The 18864-nt window shown below is 55.1% G+C and overlaps 1 protein-coding gene and 1 long non-coding RNA gene across 2 annotated transcripts in view, besides 1 other annotated feature; one reads left to right on the top strand and one right to left on the bottom strand.

Annotated features, from left to right (window-relative positions):
- The window catches only part of Rbm19 (RNA binding motif protein 19), an 82459-nt gene that overhangs the window by 59084 nt on the left and 4511 nt on the right, over positions 1–18864 (bottom strand). Inside the window, exons 6-16 of the mRNA NM_028762.1 lie at positions 16739–16995; positions 15657–15737; positions 15116–15194; positions 13643–13714; positions 12723–12923; positions 11574–11704; positions 9060–9178; positions 8638–8734; positions 7644–7754; positions 6846–7046; positions 6007–6127 (exon numbers count right to left, since the gene is read on the bottom strand). Coding sequence (NP_083038.1) covers positions 6007–6127; positions 6846–7046; positions 7644–7754; positions 8638–8734; positions 9060–9178; positions 11574–11704; positions 12723–12923; positions 13643–13714; positions 15116–15194; positions 15657–15737; positions 16739–16995 — 1470 coding nt within the window. The remainder of the gene's footprint in view (positions 1–6006; positions 6128–6845; positions 7047–7643; positions 7755–8637; positions 8735–9059; positions 9179–11573; positions 11705–12722; positions 12924–13642; positions 13715–15115; positions 15195–15656; positions 15738–16738; positions 16996–18864) is intronic.
- On the top strand, positions 625–18792 carry Gm10390 (predicted gene 10390). The gene is made up of 3 exons (NR_045793.1): positions 625–797; positions 14185–14698; positions 15503–18792. It is a non-coding gene; the product is annotated as a predicted gene 10390 (long non-coding RNA).
- Positions 2954–4110: an enhancer, noted in NCBI's record as "VISTA enhancer mm144". NCBI's record gives its function as "enhancer in: midbrain (mesencephalon)[6/8]" and the evidence as "EXISTENCE:transgenic organism evidence [ECO:0001131][PMID:17130149]".

Below are 18864 nucleotides of genomic sequence, written 5' to 3'. Positions count from 1 at the left end.
TCAAGAGAGAACAGAATATTGAACACAAACCACACAAACTGTGAGTGCTGAGCAGGCCTGACCACACTGACTTAATTTTAACATAAATTACCACATCAACTATTTATTGTCTTTAACTGTGAACCTAAGCAAAATGTTATTTTCCTCAAAATCACAGACAAACACTCCCCCCCCCCCTCCTCACCCAGGTACTTGATGAACTTCCAAACTAAAATCCGATTTGAAATCTCTCAAAATTGTAAAATGGGGATGGGGCGGGGTTGAAAACAGATCGTTCTCAACAGCCCTGCCCAAGGGATTGGACCCAAAGCCTTGGGTACACCTCTGTCAGAAATGTGAGCAAGGGCAATGCACGCTCTGGCGGGCCAACACCAGAAAGGTCACATGGGCCAACCGACAGCTGCTGTTCTTTGCTCTCAGACCAGCTTCTGCATGTGGGCGGGACTTCCTGGTGCTCAGCTCTGTCCATCTCCCCAGCCCTCTTCTGAAAGCCTCACTCACACCTGCTGTAACTGTCAGCCCCACAACCCCACCCTCGCAAGCCCAATGGAAGTGACGCAGTGACATCAGTGACATCATCGCCTCTCTGACACCCTCAGCACTCTCTCTGTGGGCCTGGCCCAAGCCTTGTCTCCCAGCAATGCCACCACAGCACAGCTGCTTGTACTTGCACAGGCAAAGCTTAGGAAAAGAGTGACTCAGGATGGAGAAGGGGACGTCGGCTCCTGAGGAAGACGCAGAACAACAGACACTAGTCACCTCGACCTCAGACAAGGGAGGCTGTTGACATCTCTGAGGTACCACACCACAAAACACTGGGCTCCAGAACATTCTGGGGCTTCTGCACCTGAACCCTAAATCTCAGGTTGCCTCGGGTTGGTGTAAGGAGTCACTAGGGCTGGGAAAGACATTTTCAATGTGAACGGTAGGGAAGGCAATGGCTCAGGAGGTATATGGTCTGCTGGAGTGGGTGGGCGTCCCTTCTTGGTACTGCTCAATGTCTTGACACTTGGAGAGGTCACCTCAGTGTGACCAGAAACAGAGTTTTCAAGAGGAGGAAAATGCAAGTGTTTTCTTACAACGTAAGTTGTAAGAGCACTTGGCTTTCAGCCTCAGCTGGGGCCAGAAAAAGAACCAGCTTGCTGGCCTCATGCTCCATGCCCTGGCCTCTTCCACATTACTGACCCTGCCTTCCTCCTGTCCCCAGTCCAGATTCAGCTAGCATCCAGGGGCCAGGAGTCTGACAGCTCCTGGCACGGGCACCCAGGACTCTGCCCTGAGCTGTGTCTCCCAGGGCACGTTCAGATAGTCACAGGGAGGTCACTCTCTGCGTTAGCAGCTGGCTGAGCTGAAAAAGGTTCTAGGCAGTATCATGATGGGCAGGTCCCTCCTGAGCAGGCCAGCTTCCAGCTGCTCCTAGCCCCAGCCTCAGGAGCTAGGGGACTTTTGAGAATGGCTGGCACCTAGTTCTAGGTTCACAGCTGGCCTGGCCAGAACAGTCCCAATGAGCCAACCACACCCTCCCTCAACACCAGGATATGCAGGCCATACTCTGCTGGTATGGCAGACCTTCTTCCCGCAGCCCAAGCAGGGCTACCCGCCTCCCCACACTCATCCTGGCCCCTGGATCCTGGGGTCCATGTGGACCTGGAAGGGAAGTGGGAAAGGGGGTGCATGGAGCTATGAGACATATGCAGGCTACACTGGTGCTGGGGCCAGAGGCTGAATCCCTACCTTAGCACCCCATTTATAGTACAGCTGTGGTGGTTTGAAAGAAAATGGCCCCCATGGCCCCACAGGGCATGGCACTGTTAGGAGGTGTGGCCTTGTGGGAAGAAGTATGTCACTGCTGGGGTGGGCTTTGAGGTTTCATATGCATAAACTATGCCCAATGTGGCTCAGCTTCCTGCTACCTCAGTATCAAGATGTAGAACTCTCTAGAACTCATAGCTCCTTCTCTAACAGCATGTCTGCCTGCACACTGCTACATTTCCCATCATGATGGTAATGGTAACGGACTAAACCTCTAAGGCAGCCCCAATAAAATGTTTTCCTTTATATGAGTTGGCATGGTCATGGTGTCTCTCCACAGCACTGGAAGCCTAAGACAACCATGTTTAATGAGACCAAGCACAGCGCACAGGCATGAAGCATACACTCCTGCATCCGCATACACATATACATGGTACACGTGCATGCACACACTCCTGAACCCAGCACTGGGCTGTTCTGAAGTACATGTGCCCATGACCTCATCCACAGGTTGGGATACTATCACTGGTCACCAACTGACCAAGTGACCTCCTTGCTGGTCCCCGACCTGCTCCTGCCCCTTCCCCACTGGGCTTGTCAGCTGCTCACGCCTCATCCCTGGCTTCTCTCTGCTTAGCTCACACCAACTGCTCCGGCCTCTTTGCTGACTGCCAAATCTGCCAAACCAGAGCCTGCCACAGGACCTTTGCACATGCTGCGCCTGCTCATTCTTCATCTCCTGGATCCCTATGAGGTCACAGCACAAGCATTCCCCAGGGTCCCTGTTACAGAGGACTCAGCTAGTCTCTATTGCTTTCCTCTTTACAGAGCCCCAGCCCCATTGTGAAATCACTTTCTCCACTGGCTCCGGTCTGTGTGTCTCAGATATGAGGGGAGCTCACCATGTGTGGGGCCAGGCCTGGGATAGTGATGTCCACCCCAAAAACACCCATGGAAATGAGTCTGTCATGCTCAGCCTGTGCCTGGAACAGAGGCCTGGCGACCACACTTAGACGGTGTTCCTAAGTAGCTGTGGAGTCACAGACCCGAGCTCAGACCTTGGGCTGAGCACTCTGAGCCATACACATATGCCCTGCCCACATATGTGAGCTCAGAGCTGCAGGCTTCCCACCTTCTCGCCATCTAGAAGGGGCATCAATAAAGGTTCTAGGAAAGACCAAGAAGGGACCAGGGAAGCAGCCTGCCACAAGCATCCAAGAGGGCTGCAACCTCATGCCCTGTGCACACTGCAGATTGCTTGGTGGGCCCTCCTGGGCCACAGGAGGAAAAGCTGTGTACCCTTAATCCGAAAGACAAAAACGGTACAAGGCAGAGAGAGTGATGGGGAGACAAAGGAGAAACAAAAACCTGGGCACCATGAAATCCAAATGGATGACGAGAAAAGGGAGAAGGAGCAGAGAGGGGGAAGGGTGAGAGAGGTGGAGGGCTGGGCATGGCACAGGATGGGGTGAGCAGCAAGGTGGGCTGCAGGGACCGGGAGGGGCAGGGAAAGACTATTCCACCTCAGACAGCACAATGGCAGCCAGTCACGGGTGGCCACAGGGGGCGTCATTAGAAGCAGGCTGTAGGATTCCCCGGCCCCTCCCCACTGGAGCTCCTGTGAGGCCCACAGCGACAGCCTGTTATCAGCAGCAAGCAGCTTTGTGGGACCTCCCCTGACTCGCAGCCCTTTATCTGGAGGTGAGGGTCTTGGTTGTGGGGAGATAAAACACGCTGTTCCTGTCCCTCGGGACTCAGCTCAATGCAGAAAAGCCTGCCCCTCCCCCCTTGCCTATGAAATCCTATTCTGGGTCCGCAGCACTCTAGGTCCTGGCCCTACAGGGATGGGAGAGCTGGCGGTACCTTGGGAACAATGGGCAGGGCAGAGTGAGGGGGCACAGAACAACACTCCAGGCATGGGTGAAGGGGCACGGGATGACATTCCAGGCAGGGGTGAAAGGCACGGGATGACACTGGGCAGGGGTGAGGGGGCACGGAATGACACTCTGGGCAGGGGTGAGGGAGCAGGGGATGACACTCTGAGCAGTAGACTATGTAGTCAGACAGGATGAGAAAAGCCACAGGAGGCCAAGGTGGCTTTGGGTAGGGGCAGAGAGATGGTGTGAGCCCAGTGCATCTGGGCAGGGCCTAACCAGGGACAGCTTCCTGGTCCTCCTCCCAGGTCTAAGGTTGCCTTGGTGTAGGTCACAGGCTATGGCCCTGGAAAGCAACCTCTCAAGGTCAGGGCCTGGTAGTGGGGACAAGAGACAGAGTACCACCCCCAGACCCTGGACACCAGTGTCAGGAAAACTCTCTAGCTCTAGAGAAATGTCTGCACCCAAAGTCGCCAGTGATACTACTCAGTCCACCTCAGCCCCTCCACCTGCCCCCTCACCGGAGCAGCAGGAAGTTCTAGGGATGTAGCCAGTCAGCACGTGCGTCGGCTGACACACAACTCTATGTGGCTACAAGGGCACTGGGACGCTACTTAGCTCCCAGCCTGTGGGTGACAACAGTAACCTTGGGCACCCTGGTGGCCATCACCCATGTTACAGACACAAAACCAGAAGTCAGAAAAGGGAGGCGCTCCCTCAGCCATGTCGAGGAGGAGACGGCGCATGCACTGGACAGCGAGTACATCTCCCCCCGCAGTGCCACGGCTGTGAGTGTAACTCAAGGTCCCACTGGCTATACACAGACTCAAGCCACAGCCACCTAAAGTCACCTTCGCGTGCCACCATGCAACCACTCACTGGCTGGGGCCACCAAACCCTGGAGCCAGTTTCAAGCCTCACGTGTATCAGAGGCTCAGACACAAACACCGCCAGAGCTCAGCCCTCTCTGCAGAGGGGTGAGTCACACACTTCCCACAGTCCTTCACTGTCTTGGCGCCTACCTATGCAGCGGTCCTGCTCTCCCTCTGTCTAGGGCTACATCCCCAGATGCTGGACACCAGGGTGCAGTGATAGCCCAGCCAGGATGGAGATGACAAGTGAGAAATTAAAGTGCAGATTACGATGTTTATCAGCATCACCATAAAAGGGGAGAGATGTGGATGCACCCATCAGGACAGGGGAGCAACCACTCAAAGCCTCTGTGAGATGGGCCTCCTGGGGTGTATGTCTTTGGGAACTCTGGGGTGCTGAGGGGGAGAACTAGCCCCAGGAGAGGCAGCACTTGCAGAACGCCCACAGCCTGAGGTCCCAACCCACAACGCTAATGATCAACCAATGCAGGACCGCGAGGAGAAACGTCTCTGGATAAGATCGTGAGCAGGCTTGAGGGGACCTCTGGTCTGAGAGACACCGTGCCACCTCCTGACTGAGGCTAGGAAGAGGTATCCAGAAGGTCCAACCCGCTACCAGAGAGCGACAACCACAGTGTGTCAGGGTCAGAGAGAAGTGACAACCCACACAGAACTATGGCCTCCAAATGACCCTCAGTGAGCAGAGACATCACAGCCTGGGTGAGGATCCGAACCCTACGTGTGCCAACCCTGGCACTTGGCTCCCCTTTGCTTGCTGCAATAGACTCCTATGTGTGTATACCTGAATATACAGAAACCACAGAAAATGGACTATGGTCTCTACACCTGTAGCTCAAGGTCACCCTCAGCTAACAGGAAGCCTGAGACTACCCCAAACTACACGAGAATAGCAAACTAGACCAAAACAATAAACAATGAATCTACACAGCACCTTGACCCACCACAGCCGTCTAGTGGGTCCTCACACTTGCTGGTGCCACTGCCCAGGCTGCATCTGGGATGTGACCCCGATGCTTCTGGTTCTCAGAGTGGCAGGCACTCCTGAACATCAATCTGGATAAGGGAGAGCTGTCCTATACCTAATGTCAAAGATGTGCCCTCCCCCTCCCCACAGTGAGGCACCAGCCAAAGGGAACCACTGCTGTTTCCTCTCCCGACCACCAGGGGGCACTGAGACACCCGAGCTGCTACAGAGGGACCAGCAGACACCACTGATGCTGGAGACATGGTTCCCAAAGCCTCCTTCAAATCCCAGTCAATACACTCAAAGATTCTAAAACCTTCGGCCAAGAAATTAAAACTCGGCCACCTCTAGTGACACGACTGCAAGGGTCTACTCTTCAAATGACACATGACATGCCTATGAAATCTACCTACAGGCAGAATGAAGGACACCCAGCCAGTGGCCTAATGACAGTCTCCCCCACCCCGGCCCACCCTTCTCCCAGCGCTGCCCACAGCATGGTGACCCCAGACTCTGCCCTTACCAGTCTCCTGCTCCACCTCGGCTTTCTCTGCAGGCTGCTCATGCTGGGAATCTTTCTTCTGGGGGGCTGCGCCAAAGACACCAATTGGAGCCCACTCCAGGTACAGGGGGACATGGTGGAACTGCAGAAACAGGGTGCCAAGGCTGTGGGTCCCCATCTAAGACCTAGCTGGAGACTGAGTGCTGCTTGACAGAAGGGCCAGAGATGACTGACAGAGCCAGGAGAAGCCAGCTGGGTACAGAGCCCTTCCTGCACTGGCAGGGCCCAGGGCCCTCTGTACAACCAGGTACCTGAGCAGAGCCCGCAGACACTAATGTAAGACACAGGTCATGACGCATACAAGCCCCAGGCACACAGAAATTCCTTGTACTGAGTGGAATAGTGCCTCGCCAAGACACAGTCAAGTCTTGACCTTGAGCCCCAGCCTGTGACTGTGACCTTGGCAATAGGAGGCAGATCTTGGGGTGAGACTGTGCTATCTGGCTGGGCTGTAAGTTTGATACACGAGTCGGGAGGTTGGAATGGGATGGGCAGAGGTGAGTGGGTGAGACTGGGCTGCCAATCAAGCTGTGAGATCAGAATCCTCCGTCTCATGCCACCAAGCTGGCAGCGGCCCCTTGTCACGACAGCCTGGGAAACTCATATCTGCTGTTTTCTTTTCTTTAACCAAAAGTCAGGAGACAGCCCCAGGTACAGCCGTAATGCCCACCATGGGGCAGCAGGCTCCAAGAGGGAAGGTGGGTTTGGGCAGAGCCTGTGTGAGCGAGGCCCATGCTAGCCTGGGGGCAACTCTAACTCTTGGAGTCCCTCTGGTGCCCCACCAGGATCAGCGGCCATACCTTAGAATAGGCCAGGTGCCTGAAAGCCTTGCGGGCCTCCAGCGGCTCTAGGAACTCTACGATGGCCGTGATGCCACCTTCAGGCAGGAGCACGCGACCCAGGCTGCCGAAGCGGCTGAAGGTCTCCTGGATCTCAGCCGCCAGAGTACCTGCCGGGAGGTTCTTAGCCAGGATCACAGTCTTACTTCGCTCCGCTGCAGCCTGGAGGGGTGGAGGGGATAGGGGGTGGGGGGAGATGAATGTGTGGAGGGACAACAGAAAGGTGACCTCAGCATGGCTTCAGTACTGGCCACTGGTATTGCCTCAGCAGAGAGGCCCCATTCGGGCTCCTAGCAAATACGCTTGGACAGCCAAGCTGAGGTTGGGGGTTGTTGGGGGTTGTTCGCTCACTCCATGCCCCAGACAGCTTTGCAGAGGGGCTGGAGCCCAAGACTCCAGGCCACACCTCTCCTGATTTACCCCAAGTCACATGGAATCCAACAGTCCCCAACCATAACCCAGACTGGAGATCCCAAGGTGGCCCAATGGGCTTCCAAAGGACAAGAGCCACATCTCAATGCCCAGGCTCCTTCCTGGCAGCACAGACCTGTTCCCTCTGTGTGGAAGGCAGGAAGAGCTAGGGACTCTCATCCCCAAGTGCACGCTGTCCTCTGCAGGGGACAGTCTGAGGGACCAGTGCTGAAGGCTTCATCTTGGCTCAGGTTCCCCTCCCCCACAGGATCCATCTCTCCAGCCTCTCAGGAAATTCTCCCCTGGCTCTGCTCGACTATAGACTCACTGTGTGCTGTAAAGACTCACCTGGCTGAAAGAGTCCAGGCAGACCCCATTGTCAATAAGGAAGCTTCGGACCTCCTGGACCAGCTGGGTCTCCCCCAGAGCCACACGCACGGCCACGCTGCCCCTGGTCTCCTGTGGGAGGAAGGGAAGAGGCCCGGATGCTGTCAGGAGGTGGCTCAGAGGGAAATGCCTGTGTGCACACCCATCGTTCTTCACACTCCTCTGGACAAAGTAAATCTGGGAGCCCTTGGTCCCTTTCTAGCTTTGCCTTGCCCCACGGCTCATGATGCCCTCCCCTGGCTTTCCTTGGGGAGATGGCCCTGCTGTTCTTTCTACAGCTCATTGCCTGCAGGGTCTTCTGATGCACCCACCTCAGCCTGAGCCAGCTCCTACCCCAGACTCTCCTGTCATATCTGTCACCTTGCTGAGCAGCTCTGAGGTGCTATGACCACTCCTTTGTGTCTCTCTCCAGTAGAGGGCACCGAAGAGCAGTCCCCTTCTGTCCCGGGCATGGCTGACATTTGAGCCACTGAAACTGTCCCCTTAAATTAGGTTATGCTGTGGCTGCTCAAAACAGTGTCTCTAAATGTGGTCCACTCCATTCCATCTCCCACCAAGGGTAAAACACACGCCAGCACCAGACAGTTAAGGAAAAATAGATCGTGCTGTTTGCGTGTTGAGTACATGTTCCAATCATAATATTTTAGATATACTGACTTATGCCATGAAAGTGAACCCTGCCCGCTTCCCCCTGCTCCTCTGAAATATAGTCATTATCACCTATGTGGTATGTTCAGTGTCCAGGGACAGTGCAGAACTTGTGTCTGGGGAGAAGGGGAGGTGACAGGGGAGGGGCTGCAAACAAACCACAGGCATTCTCTGCCAACCATCAGGTGGCGAGCATGCTGCCACCCCAGGCCTGGCCTAAGGTAACTCAGAGGCTGTCCAGGTGCAGACAGCTGCCCTGGGACAGAGACGCCATGAAATCACCCCCACAGAGAGGCTCTTCACTCACATGGTCAAACACTTGGCTCTTGGTGGCGTTGTACTTCTGTGCAATGGCGTCAGCCACGGCATTTGGTCCCATAAACAGCGTGTTCCAGTTGTGCGAGCTGAGGAGTGTGGGCAGAACGGAGGTCACGTAGGGGTCAACAAGTCGATTCCCTCTCAGACGCCCGAGCCCCTCCCTCCAGCTCCCTGCTATGGACAAAGCACACGAGGGCCCAGCAGACTGAGGAAGGCAGGTCTCAGCTCTGGGCAGGGACTCTCTCTCCTACACCCCGTACCGTGTGCAGTGGTAGGGAGTCTGTCCTCCCCACCTCACAGATGGGGAAACTGAGGCCTGGGAAAGTCATAGATGAGGCACACAAGGAGACTGAAAGGTGGGGTCAAGGGCAGCAGACCCTGGTACTGGGGCTCAGCAGAGGTGACAAGGACCTGGAACTGTTGGCTTTGTCCATGGCTTCCTTCTTCTTCTTATAAGAGGACCCTGGGGCGTTGGCCTCCTGGCTGGCTTCTTTCTTGATGGTAGAAGGTAGGACATGGAGCATCCTGCCCTGGAGGGGATGGAAGGAGAATGTAACACAGCTCCACCCCCTCCCCCCCCAGTCTGCCACCTCAGGTCACAAGTGCTCTAGATCTATGTCTGCCTGGAGGGGACAGCAGAGGGACCCATGTGGTTTGGGGCAGTTTGGATGAGAATGACCCTAGAGGCTCACATATTGGAATATTTGGTCCCCAGTTTGTGGAACTATATGGAAAAGATTAAGAGAGGCCTTGTTGGAGGAGGTGTAGCCTTGCTGGAGGAGGTGTGGCCTTGTTGGAGGAGGTGTGGCCTTGTTGGAGGAGGTGTAGCCTTGCTGGAGTAGGTGTGGCCTTGTTGGAGGGGGTGTGACCTTGCTGGAGGAGGTGTGGCCTTGGAGGAAGTGAGTCACTGGAGATGAGCTTTGAGGTTTCAAAAGCCTACACAATTTCCAGTTAGCTCTCTCTCTCCCCACCTCATGCTTACTGATGGAGATGCGTTCTCTCAGCAGCTGTCTACTGGTGTGTTCCCCATCCTGATGGTCACGGACCCACCCTCTCAAACTGTAGGCCCCCAACAGTTTAAGAATAAGTTTAAGACCTAGTTATCCTCCATCTGTGTGACAAAGGGACCTGTTATTGTGGTGAGGCCTGACGACACCGCTGCATACGGCAGACATTGTTCATGTTTTTGAAAAGATTTACTATTATATATGTCTATGTGTGTGTGCCTGTGCCTGAGCCTAAGAGCTTGTATGTGCACATGTGTGCACTGCCTTCAGAGGCCAGAAGAGGGCGTTAGAGTCCCTGGAGCTGGAGATCCAGTGGTTGTGGCCCAGCACGGCTTTGAGAACTGAACTTTGGTACTCTAGAAGAGTAGGAAAGAGTGGGATATGAAAGGTGGCTTAGTCCCTAGTTGGGCTAAGGCTTGAAGCCCCAGAAACCCTGAATGGGCAGGAGGCGCTTCGCCTGCTCCTGGGCATCAGGCCCCTGTCACTAGCTGCAGCCCCCCCACCCAAAAGATTTGTGGCCATCAGTCACTTAGGGGCAACACCCCAAGCCCCTCCACAGGTAGAGGATGTGATCTGTGGTCACACAGGCTCAAGATAGATCTCCATGTTAACGAGGTACCTAAGGGCCTGGAGAGCTTAGCCAATAAGCTTCCCTTCCCAGACACTCCTCCCTGTAAAAGGTATTTAACCTCAGGCCTGCCCTGAGAAGTGGGGTACTGTTTTACTCACTCACTTTCCACCATGACAACAAATGTTTTAAAACCATAGACTGCCTCTTCTTGTTGGGATCTGCCACGGGGAGCTATGGAGGCCTTCACCTACAGAACCACCATCTAGTCTCCCATAGAAGGCCTCTCTGCACTCCCAGCCATGACTACTGCCAAGCCAAGCCCATGCCCGCCACCATCGTCAAGCCAAGGACTATCACCGTGGGGCCAGCTGGGGCTCTCCCTTTTCCCCCAGCCTTGGGCCAGATCCAGCCCGCGGGTCCCTACTCCATTCTCAGCTCTTCTGTGGCATCTAGCAGTACCAGGGTGTCCAAGAGCCTGACAACCAGATGGCCCTGGCCTTGTCGAACCAGCTCCATCTGTCCTGCACCTCAGACTGTCCTTTCCTACCCCCTGAGCAGTGTCCTGGGGCTTCACTACAGCCCAACATCCACCCGACAACAGTGTGGAGCAAGCAGTCAACTCCCGTATTCCGCCTCCCAGAGCGGCCGTGCCCTGTGGTGGAGTGGACGTGGGACATACAACCCTATAGGAAATGTTGCATTTTTTTTTCCTTTCTTTTTTATTTTTTGTCTTTTGAGACAAAAACCCTGATTGGCCTGGAACTCCATTTGTACACCAATCTGGCTTTGAACTCCCAGAAATCTACCTGCTTCTGCTTCTTGAGTGCTGTGGGCCCACTCAGGAAGTGCTCTAATTGCTGAACCACCTCTCCAGCGCTGGAACCTGCTTACAGTCCCCACAGCCCCACAAACCCCACATCCTGTCCTTTTCCGTCCCTCTGGTGAAAGACCAGGAGGTTTACAAAGGTGGACGCAGTTCTAGCCTGATAACAATGACATCTATAAACCACAAAACAAATAAGCCCCATAGGCAGCCTGAGGCTCAGGCAGGCATGCTGTGCCCACCGCCTGCAGCCATAGGCAAACGGCCTGAGTGCTTGGGCACACCATGGCTACCAGGCTTGCAGCTTCATCTTTTGCCAAGAAACCATTCTGGGAGGCAAAAAGCACAGTTTCATTCAACAAATGTTCTGTAAGGATCCAGCGTGTGGCAGGTTACCATTAACAAACAGCAAACTGCAAGGTTAGAGATCCCACCCTCTAAAAGCTTTCATCACGTGACAGCACAGCAGACCACCATGGGCTTTCAGGCCTGAAATGCACAGGCAGACACCTAAGCTCGCGTACCTGGAATACCTGCCCGTCCACCTCAGCATAGGCCTTCACGGCGTGCTCAGGGAACATGAAGGTGACGAAGGCAAAGCCCTTCGGCTTCTTGGTCAGGCTGTCAATGGGGTAGTGGAGCTCTGACAGGGGACCTGGAGATGGGAGAAGTATCAGCCAGTTGTGGGCCAGAGCACTGGGCAACAGAAGTGCAGGACCCTGGCCAGGCAACGGAGCAGCCCAGACTGCTAGGTCCCTCAGGAGAACACGGTGAGAGCCAACCAGCTTACCAGCCCAGGGCTAAAGGCATCTGTGAGCCAATCCTCAGAGGAGAGGTATGGGCTGTACACTCGCTCTGCTACCTCCCCTACGTGTGGCCTTCCCTTGGGACATGTCACTAATCAACACAGGCCGGTGTCCTCACCTACAAAGTGACACAAGATCCCTAGCTCACAGGACAGGTGTGGGGTGGGCTGTACTAACACACGAGGAGTGCAGCCAACAGTGCCCCCTACAGGCGGTGCGGTGGAAGTGCCGCAACATCACCATACAAACGAGGCAGTGCTTGCCACTCTGAACATAGGCCAGGATCGTGTTCCTCCCAAATGGACACTCACAGTCTAGGCAAACCCTCTCCTGTCTGCTCTGGCCTCGTTAGCCAGGAGGCAGGAGGGTCTGCCTGGCACAACAGTGGTGGGCATACTGGGTGGTTTCGGCCCAGGGGAACTATTCTCACTGTTGCTGCTGTTGTAGTTTCTGAGGCTGAAAACTCACTGGCCTGTAGGTCACAAGGCTGCGTTTTTACCTGTGGGGTCAGGATTATCACACAAAAGGCAGCAAGGCTCTACATAGGGCTGGGGTCCAGGCACTTGCCGCATGCCTGCAGTAACTACTGTGCCTCTTCTAAGGACAACCTGGGTGTGGAGGCTTAGGGACAGGACGGGCCCCTGGAGCCTCCTTCCCTGACCTGCCTCTGTGCCTCCACACAGTGTCTAGGAAGGATGGGACAGCAGTGTGGACAACCCGAGGGAGACACCACTCTCTCCTCTGCTTTATATTCTAAGGGGGTGCTGTGAGCCCCTCAGCAGTAGAGCGCTTTGTCCTGTTTCTCCAGCGGAGCCACTAGACGAGGGACACAGCTGTCACCCAGCACCAGGAGGAGGTTGCACCCACCGTAGGCCGAGAAAAGCTTCTCCAGGTCCTCCTCAGAGCTGGTGTAGGACAGGTTCCGTACGAAGAGCCTCCCAGAGTCGGCCAGGTCTTCCTCCTCCTCATTCTCCCCGAGCGTTCGGCCTTGCCAGGGCGTGGTGCTCTTTGGGGGACCACGGGCGGTGGGAGCCTGCTTTTCCCTGAACACCTCGATATAGCGTCCACCTGCATGAAGACAGGGGTCAGGGCTGCTGTGTGCCTCCCGAGGTCCCCTCAGCCTCTGCTCTGCTGCTGCTCAGAGCCTGCTGCCCCTATGTGTGATCATGTCTGCGGCGCACAGTGTCCCAGGCTACAGCTGGACCCACTGGGACTTCACTCGCCTTGGCAGTGCAGCCAAGGCCCTGAGGAGCTTGAGAGACATCCCAGACCATAGTAGTCGGCACCTGGGTTCTGCAGTCTCCCCACAATCCCTGTGGCCGATCTGGAACGGTGGCACATGACAACCCACCTTGGGGCATTGATAGAGTGAACCGTTGCATGCCCCGCTCTTCCTCGGTGCCCCACCCCACTTCAGCCAGCACTCGCTCCCCTCATCAGTGCTCCACTGGTACCCACCACCTGACCACTGACAGAACTCCCCTCCTTCCTCAGTACTACTTTTCTCAGTCAGTGGCCCACACCCACCTCTGAGTCAAGTCGGCCAGTGTCATGGGCTGCTCCAGGAGGGCAGAGCACAGGGCAACACAGCGTCTCCTGCTCTACCCATCACTCAGATCATTGGCATCATCTGCCTACACTGCCCATGACTGTCTGTGTTCGCTCTGTGGCTGCTCCAGGGGGAGGGACTGTGGACTCCCTGCTGGATCCCCAGGGCCCTAAACTATCTCAGCACCGACATGTGTCAGCATAGGGATGGTAGTCACTGACGGCTGATACTCCCTTACCCATGTAGTCACGGTTGCACTTCAGAGCCTTCTTTACTTCTTCTTCACTGCTGAGGTCCACGAAGACATACCCTGAGTGACGACAGGGATAAGAAGGATCATAGGCTGTCAACCTCCAGGACACTCACACACACACACCCTACACCCCAACAGCTTCAGACCAGCGGGCCATGTGGGTGCAGATGTGGACCCCAGGAGCAAGCAGCAGGCCTTCCTGCCTGTCCCAACCCCACCCTGTTCCTGAACACTCTCTAGAGAAGGGGTGCAGGCTACATTGTGACTCAGTTCAGGATAGTCAGGGCCATCGTCAGGACCTCTGTCCCTGAAGCTCGGATCCAGGCCTGGAATCCTTCCTGAGAGGGAGCCTGACCCTATGAGACAGCAGAGCAGGGCTGTCCCTTCCCTAGGATACTTAAAGTCACATGTCCCAGGTCACAAGGCTGTCTGATGGCAATGCCACAATGTGTCCCAAAGCCCAAGGGTTTTTCACAAGCAAGATGAGGCTGTTCTTTCTGTCCAGCCCGCTCTTCTCTCCTCTGCAGGGACACCACCTACACATAAAGTACTTCACCTGCTCCATGCGCCAGGAGCCTCCCAGGGGCAGGCCAGCTGAGGGACCGCTCTTGATCGGATCTGGCCTCCCCAGCCACCCTCCCCCATGGATCTGCTCTAGGCTGGAAGTACACTGGCTGAAGTCCCGCATGGCTGAGCCCACTTCTCCAGCTTGTTCAAAGCCCTGCTTGTGCCCTTTGGAGCCAGCGCCATGTGTTTTCCAGCTGCAGGCCCAGCTGGCTCTCTTCCTGCCCAGTCTCTAACATGTCGTAACCAGGGCACCACCCTTAGCAGCAGATGAATGCCGCCACAGTTCCCACAGAGTGGGCAAGGCAGCTCTGAGGGTCAGCTCCTCGGCTCCTCACTGCTAGGGGACAGGCCCACCCCAGAGTGTGCAGGTACCGAGGCTGATCCTGTCCACACGTGTCTGAGGTGACAAAGCCCCTAAGCAGCTAAGCTGGGATGAAGCCCCACTACTCCACACTGCCCTCTTCAAGATTCAAGGTGAGGAGAGCCGGCTTGGTACAGGATGTGGTAAAGTCAAGAGGGGTGCTAGGGGGAAACAAGCCCCAGGATGGAGACTGGGCTGCTCTTGATGCACAGGCGCTCTCTTCCCCCAGATGCTTTACCCAGGCAGCCTCTTCCTGCCAAGGAGCCCTCACAGCCTGTAGGCTGCGGGTCCCCTGCAGCCACAGTGCCTTGGTGTGGCTCTGTAAAACGCAGCTACGCTCCTGCTGCATCTCTGACAGTCTTCTGGCCTCCCCCAGCTCCAACGCTGGCTCATCACCAGACTCTCTGCCTTATGACAGCCAAATCAAGTGCTCTGTGGCCGGGAGACCCTTGTTGACCAGGAGGCCCTGGCTGACCAGGAGGCCCATGGTCGGCAGCCCCAGCACCGCCAGGGTAGTCTTTCTGTCTCACCTGTCTTGTTCCCGTGAGCATTTCTCACTATTCGGATGGCCACTGGCTTCAGAGGAGCTAGGAATTCAATGACGTTTTTCTGGAATGAAAAAAAATGTCTTCCCTTCTATCTTTTTCTTTTTTAAAAACGAGTTTAATATTTCGTTAGACCTGTGAAAATTCCCTCAGCATTTTCTCTTAGAACGTAAAGCACTGGACAGCGACGCCAGGGATGCAGCTCAGCAGCAGAGCGCTTGCCGAAGTAAGTGCCTGCCGACTGGTCTCGCGCTACCTGTTAAGTCAGCAATACAGCACATACCTGGGGCTTGAACTCAGGTCCCCAGTCTTGCACAGCAAGCACTCTGCCCACAGAGCTATCCAGTCCCATGCCCCCTCCCTTTTTAACAGCGAGCCTCCAGCCTGGCACCCATGGGAGGCAACGGAAGCACTCCTCACACTGCCACTGGTCTCCTTCCCGTGTCTGCAGCCCCGAGCCCAGCTCCTTCCAGCTCCTGACTTCATCTGATCCTGGCCTGCCCACCCTCCCTTTCCGGATTCATACCTCAGTGACATTGAACGGGGCTCCCCGGAGCTTCACGGTGTAGGGGGTAGTGGGTTCCTTCTGGCTGACTGGCTTCTCTACCTGAGGAATCACAAAGATGGTGAGTACCTGACGCTCACGTGGCAGGTGGTGGTGGCTGGGACACCCTGGAGCTGGAAGGGGCACCAGCTGCCGGGGGAGCTGGAGAATGCCAGGAGAATCCCTGTCTGCTGTGAGCTGAGCCTGGACAGAGCTGGAGGAGGCAGCTGCATGCGAAACCTGGTGAGACACCAGCCCTGGCCCCAGGAAGGAACCTAGAGGTACCACTGAGGCAGGCCTTGTCCAGTGTCCAGCTGAGAGTACAATTCCACAAAGATGCTGGGATCAGGATCTGCTATTCTGGAGTACCAACAACTTCCAAGGGCCTCTGCCCTTGATTTCTCCTTTGAAGCCCAAACCTGTCCTGACTAGAATTCTTTCCCTGGCAAAGTCTGTTCTGGACTGCTGTGTACCCCAGCTTCGTTCAGCACAGGAACCCCAAGGGCTGTGGTCCCACCCGAGTCTCTAAGTGTCTTGTCTCTGCAGCAGAGAGGACCTCCTGGTGGGAGAGAGGGACCATCAAGGTCTCAGCTATCTGTGCAATCTGAGCTTCAGGCTCCGAGCCTTGGCCCCACCACTTCCCAGCCGTCACCGTGGGTGAAGCTGCCTCACCTGCTTCCTCACCTGTGCAGAGGACTGTAACGTCAATCATTGACTTGTGAGGGATATTACCCAGCATGCAGCTCGTCCATCCATCCATCCATCCATCCATCCATCCATCTATCCATCTATCTATATATCTATCTTGCTGCTAAGTATAAGGCAGGACCCGCCCAGTTCATTGATAACCCACGACTCCAGCAGCAGACGGCTTCCCGGGGCCCACAGGGACCTATGGTGTGAGGACACCTATGGGCAAGTAAGTGGCCTTCCCTTCCAGGCAATCCTCTAGGCAAGGGGCTACAGGGACACTATGTAACCCAAGCCCAGTGTATCCTCAGCCCTCACAGACACAGTCACACAGAGGTACAGACACAGATAGATAGACAGGCAGACAGACAGACCTTGCCAGCAGCTTCCTGGGGCCTCAGGACCCCAGGCACGGCTCCCCGGCTCACACCTCCTTGCTTGGCTGGGGAGGCAGGGGAGCCCTCCTCTTCCTCTTCCTCACTCCCTTCTTCACAGTTCACCGCCTCGTCTTCACTGTCCTCTTCGTCCTCATCCTCAGAGGACACCTCAGCCCGCACCATCTTGGATTTCAAGTAGTCCATGTCTGACAGCTCCTTCTGCACAGCTGCCTTTGGCTGCAGGCCTTGTTCCTCTGGGGAAACAGAGCTCAGTGACCTTAGTGAGCAGAGACAGCACACCCACCATGGCCAAGGCCCTCACACATAAGCAGCTCCAGCCAGTTCTCTGACAGGCAGTGCCGGGTGGTGGACTGGGAACGCTGGACTGTGCATGTCTCTCTATCCCAGGGCACATGGAGATCTGTGGATCCCTTTCACCATCCTGGCCCTTTCCAGCCCTCCCTCCCCCATAAGATTTATGGGTGTGTCTGTGTGTGGATGTGTGCACGTGAGTACAGTGCCCATAGAGGCCAGAAGAGGGCGCTGGAGTTATGGGCAACTGTGAGTCATCATGTGGGTGCTGGGCACTGACCTCAGATCTTGTGGTAGAGGATTAAATGTACTTAAAGACTGAATCAGTCTCCCTAGCAACCCAAGATCCCTTTTTTAGGTTCATCTTTAAACAATCATTAAAAATCCTGCACAACACAGTTACCCCTTTTGATTATGGCAGAGGGTGCTATAATCCATCCGTTCAGGAAAACCCATGAGTGCCAGACACCAGGTATGGGTGTGTGTATGTGTGTGTGTGTGTGTGTGTGTGTGTATGTGTGTGCACTGTACACCTGTCACCCAGTGTCCTTTTACCCTTGCTATCCCTGGTGAACAGTGTAGTTTGCACACAAATACAAAGGGCACCTGGTGTGTCATACTTGGATGACAAGGGATGGATGAGAGGAAGCTGGAAGGGAGTTACCAGGGAAGGCTGACTGAGGAAGACGGCCATCCCTTACACTGCAGTGCGCACTCCTAGCACACTGTGAGGCGGTGGCTCTGTTCAGCACCCTCCAGGGGTTTCGGGGTGGAGTTTGAATTCCCCTCTCCCATCTCCTGAAACCGGGCCACATCTCTAGCCACTGTGCTGTCCTTTCCTTTGAGACTCTCCTAGCTGTTTCCCACTTTCTCTGCTTCTCCACCCTCAGTCACACAGTCCTCGGCTCAGTAGACTACCAGACTGAGCTGTGTCAATCCAACTCCTCACCTGTAAACCACAACGGTCCTCACTCTGGCCCGCAGCTTACAGTCTACATTCTGTGCTCTGATTGGCTGCTTACAAGCCACAGCAGGGCCCATGAAAGCACAACACCATACTACTACCCCCTAGAGCAGCAGGAGCCCTTCCAGAAAGCTTTCCCAGGCCCTGTCCTATCTCCTTGCCACACCTGTCACCACACATGCCCCACTGGGAACTACCTGCCTTGCCACTCTGCTCTCACCAGGATGCCCCCTGCACAGGTGCAGAGATTCTTGGGGTCTTTTCTCACTGCTGTGTCCCCAGTCCCTACAGCTGTGCTTGGCATACTGTATATGCTTGGTGACTACTGGCTGAGTCAGGTGACCAGATCTGCCTGGGGGGAGACACACCAATGAGTAGGCTGCCCATTCAATGGCTAGAGGGTAGCACCTGGTGGCCCTTTCCTTCCGAGTCCTGCTTGACCATGTGTAAGGGACAGATGACATGGTTCCTGCCCCTGGAACAGAGCCAGCAGGGCATGGACTCTCATGAGTGTTGATGGTTGTTGTATAATAATATATATATTTTCATCTTCCTCCTTGGAAGAATATCCTCTCTGTCAAGGTTAAGGACTCCATGATAATCAGAGACAGCATGAGTCTGGGAGGCGAGGGTGTTTCTATGTCTCAGCAAAATGGTAGAATGCTGTGACCTTCAGGACAGCCCTTAAGGCTGTGGGAAACATCTCTGAAAACATGAGCTTGAAAATATATAGTTTCTCAACTGTGCAAAAACATAAGGATGCTCTTGAAAAACCAACATATGTGTGTGTATACATATATATGTATTATATATATACATGGATTGTGTAAGGAGCAATATGAATTGT

Source organism: Mus musculus, chromosome 5 (genome assembly GCF_000001635.26).
Source record: "Mus musculus strain C57BL/6J chromosome 5, GRCm38.p6 C57BL/6J".
In the NCBI taxonomy this organism is placed as follows: Eukaryota; Metazoa; Chordata; class Mammalia; order Rodentia; family Muridae; genus Mus; species Mus musculus.
The sequence above is the reverse complement of the archived record's forward strand: the minus strand, read 5'-3'. Positions and strand labels throughout refer to the sequence as shown.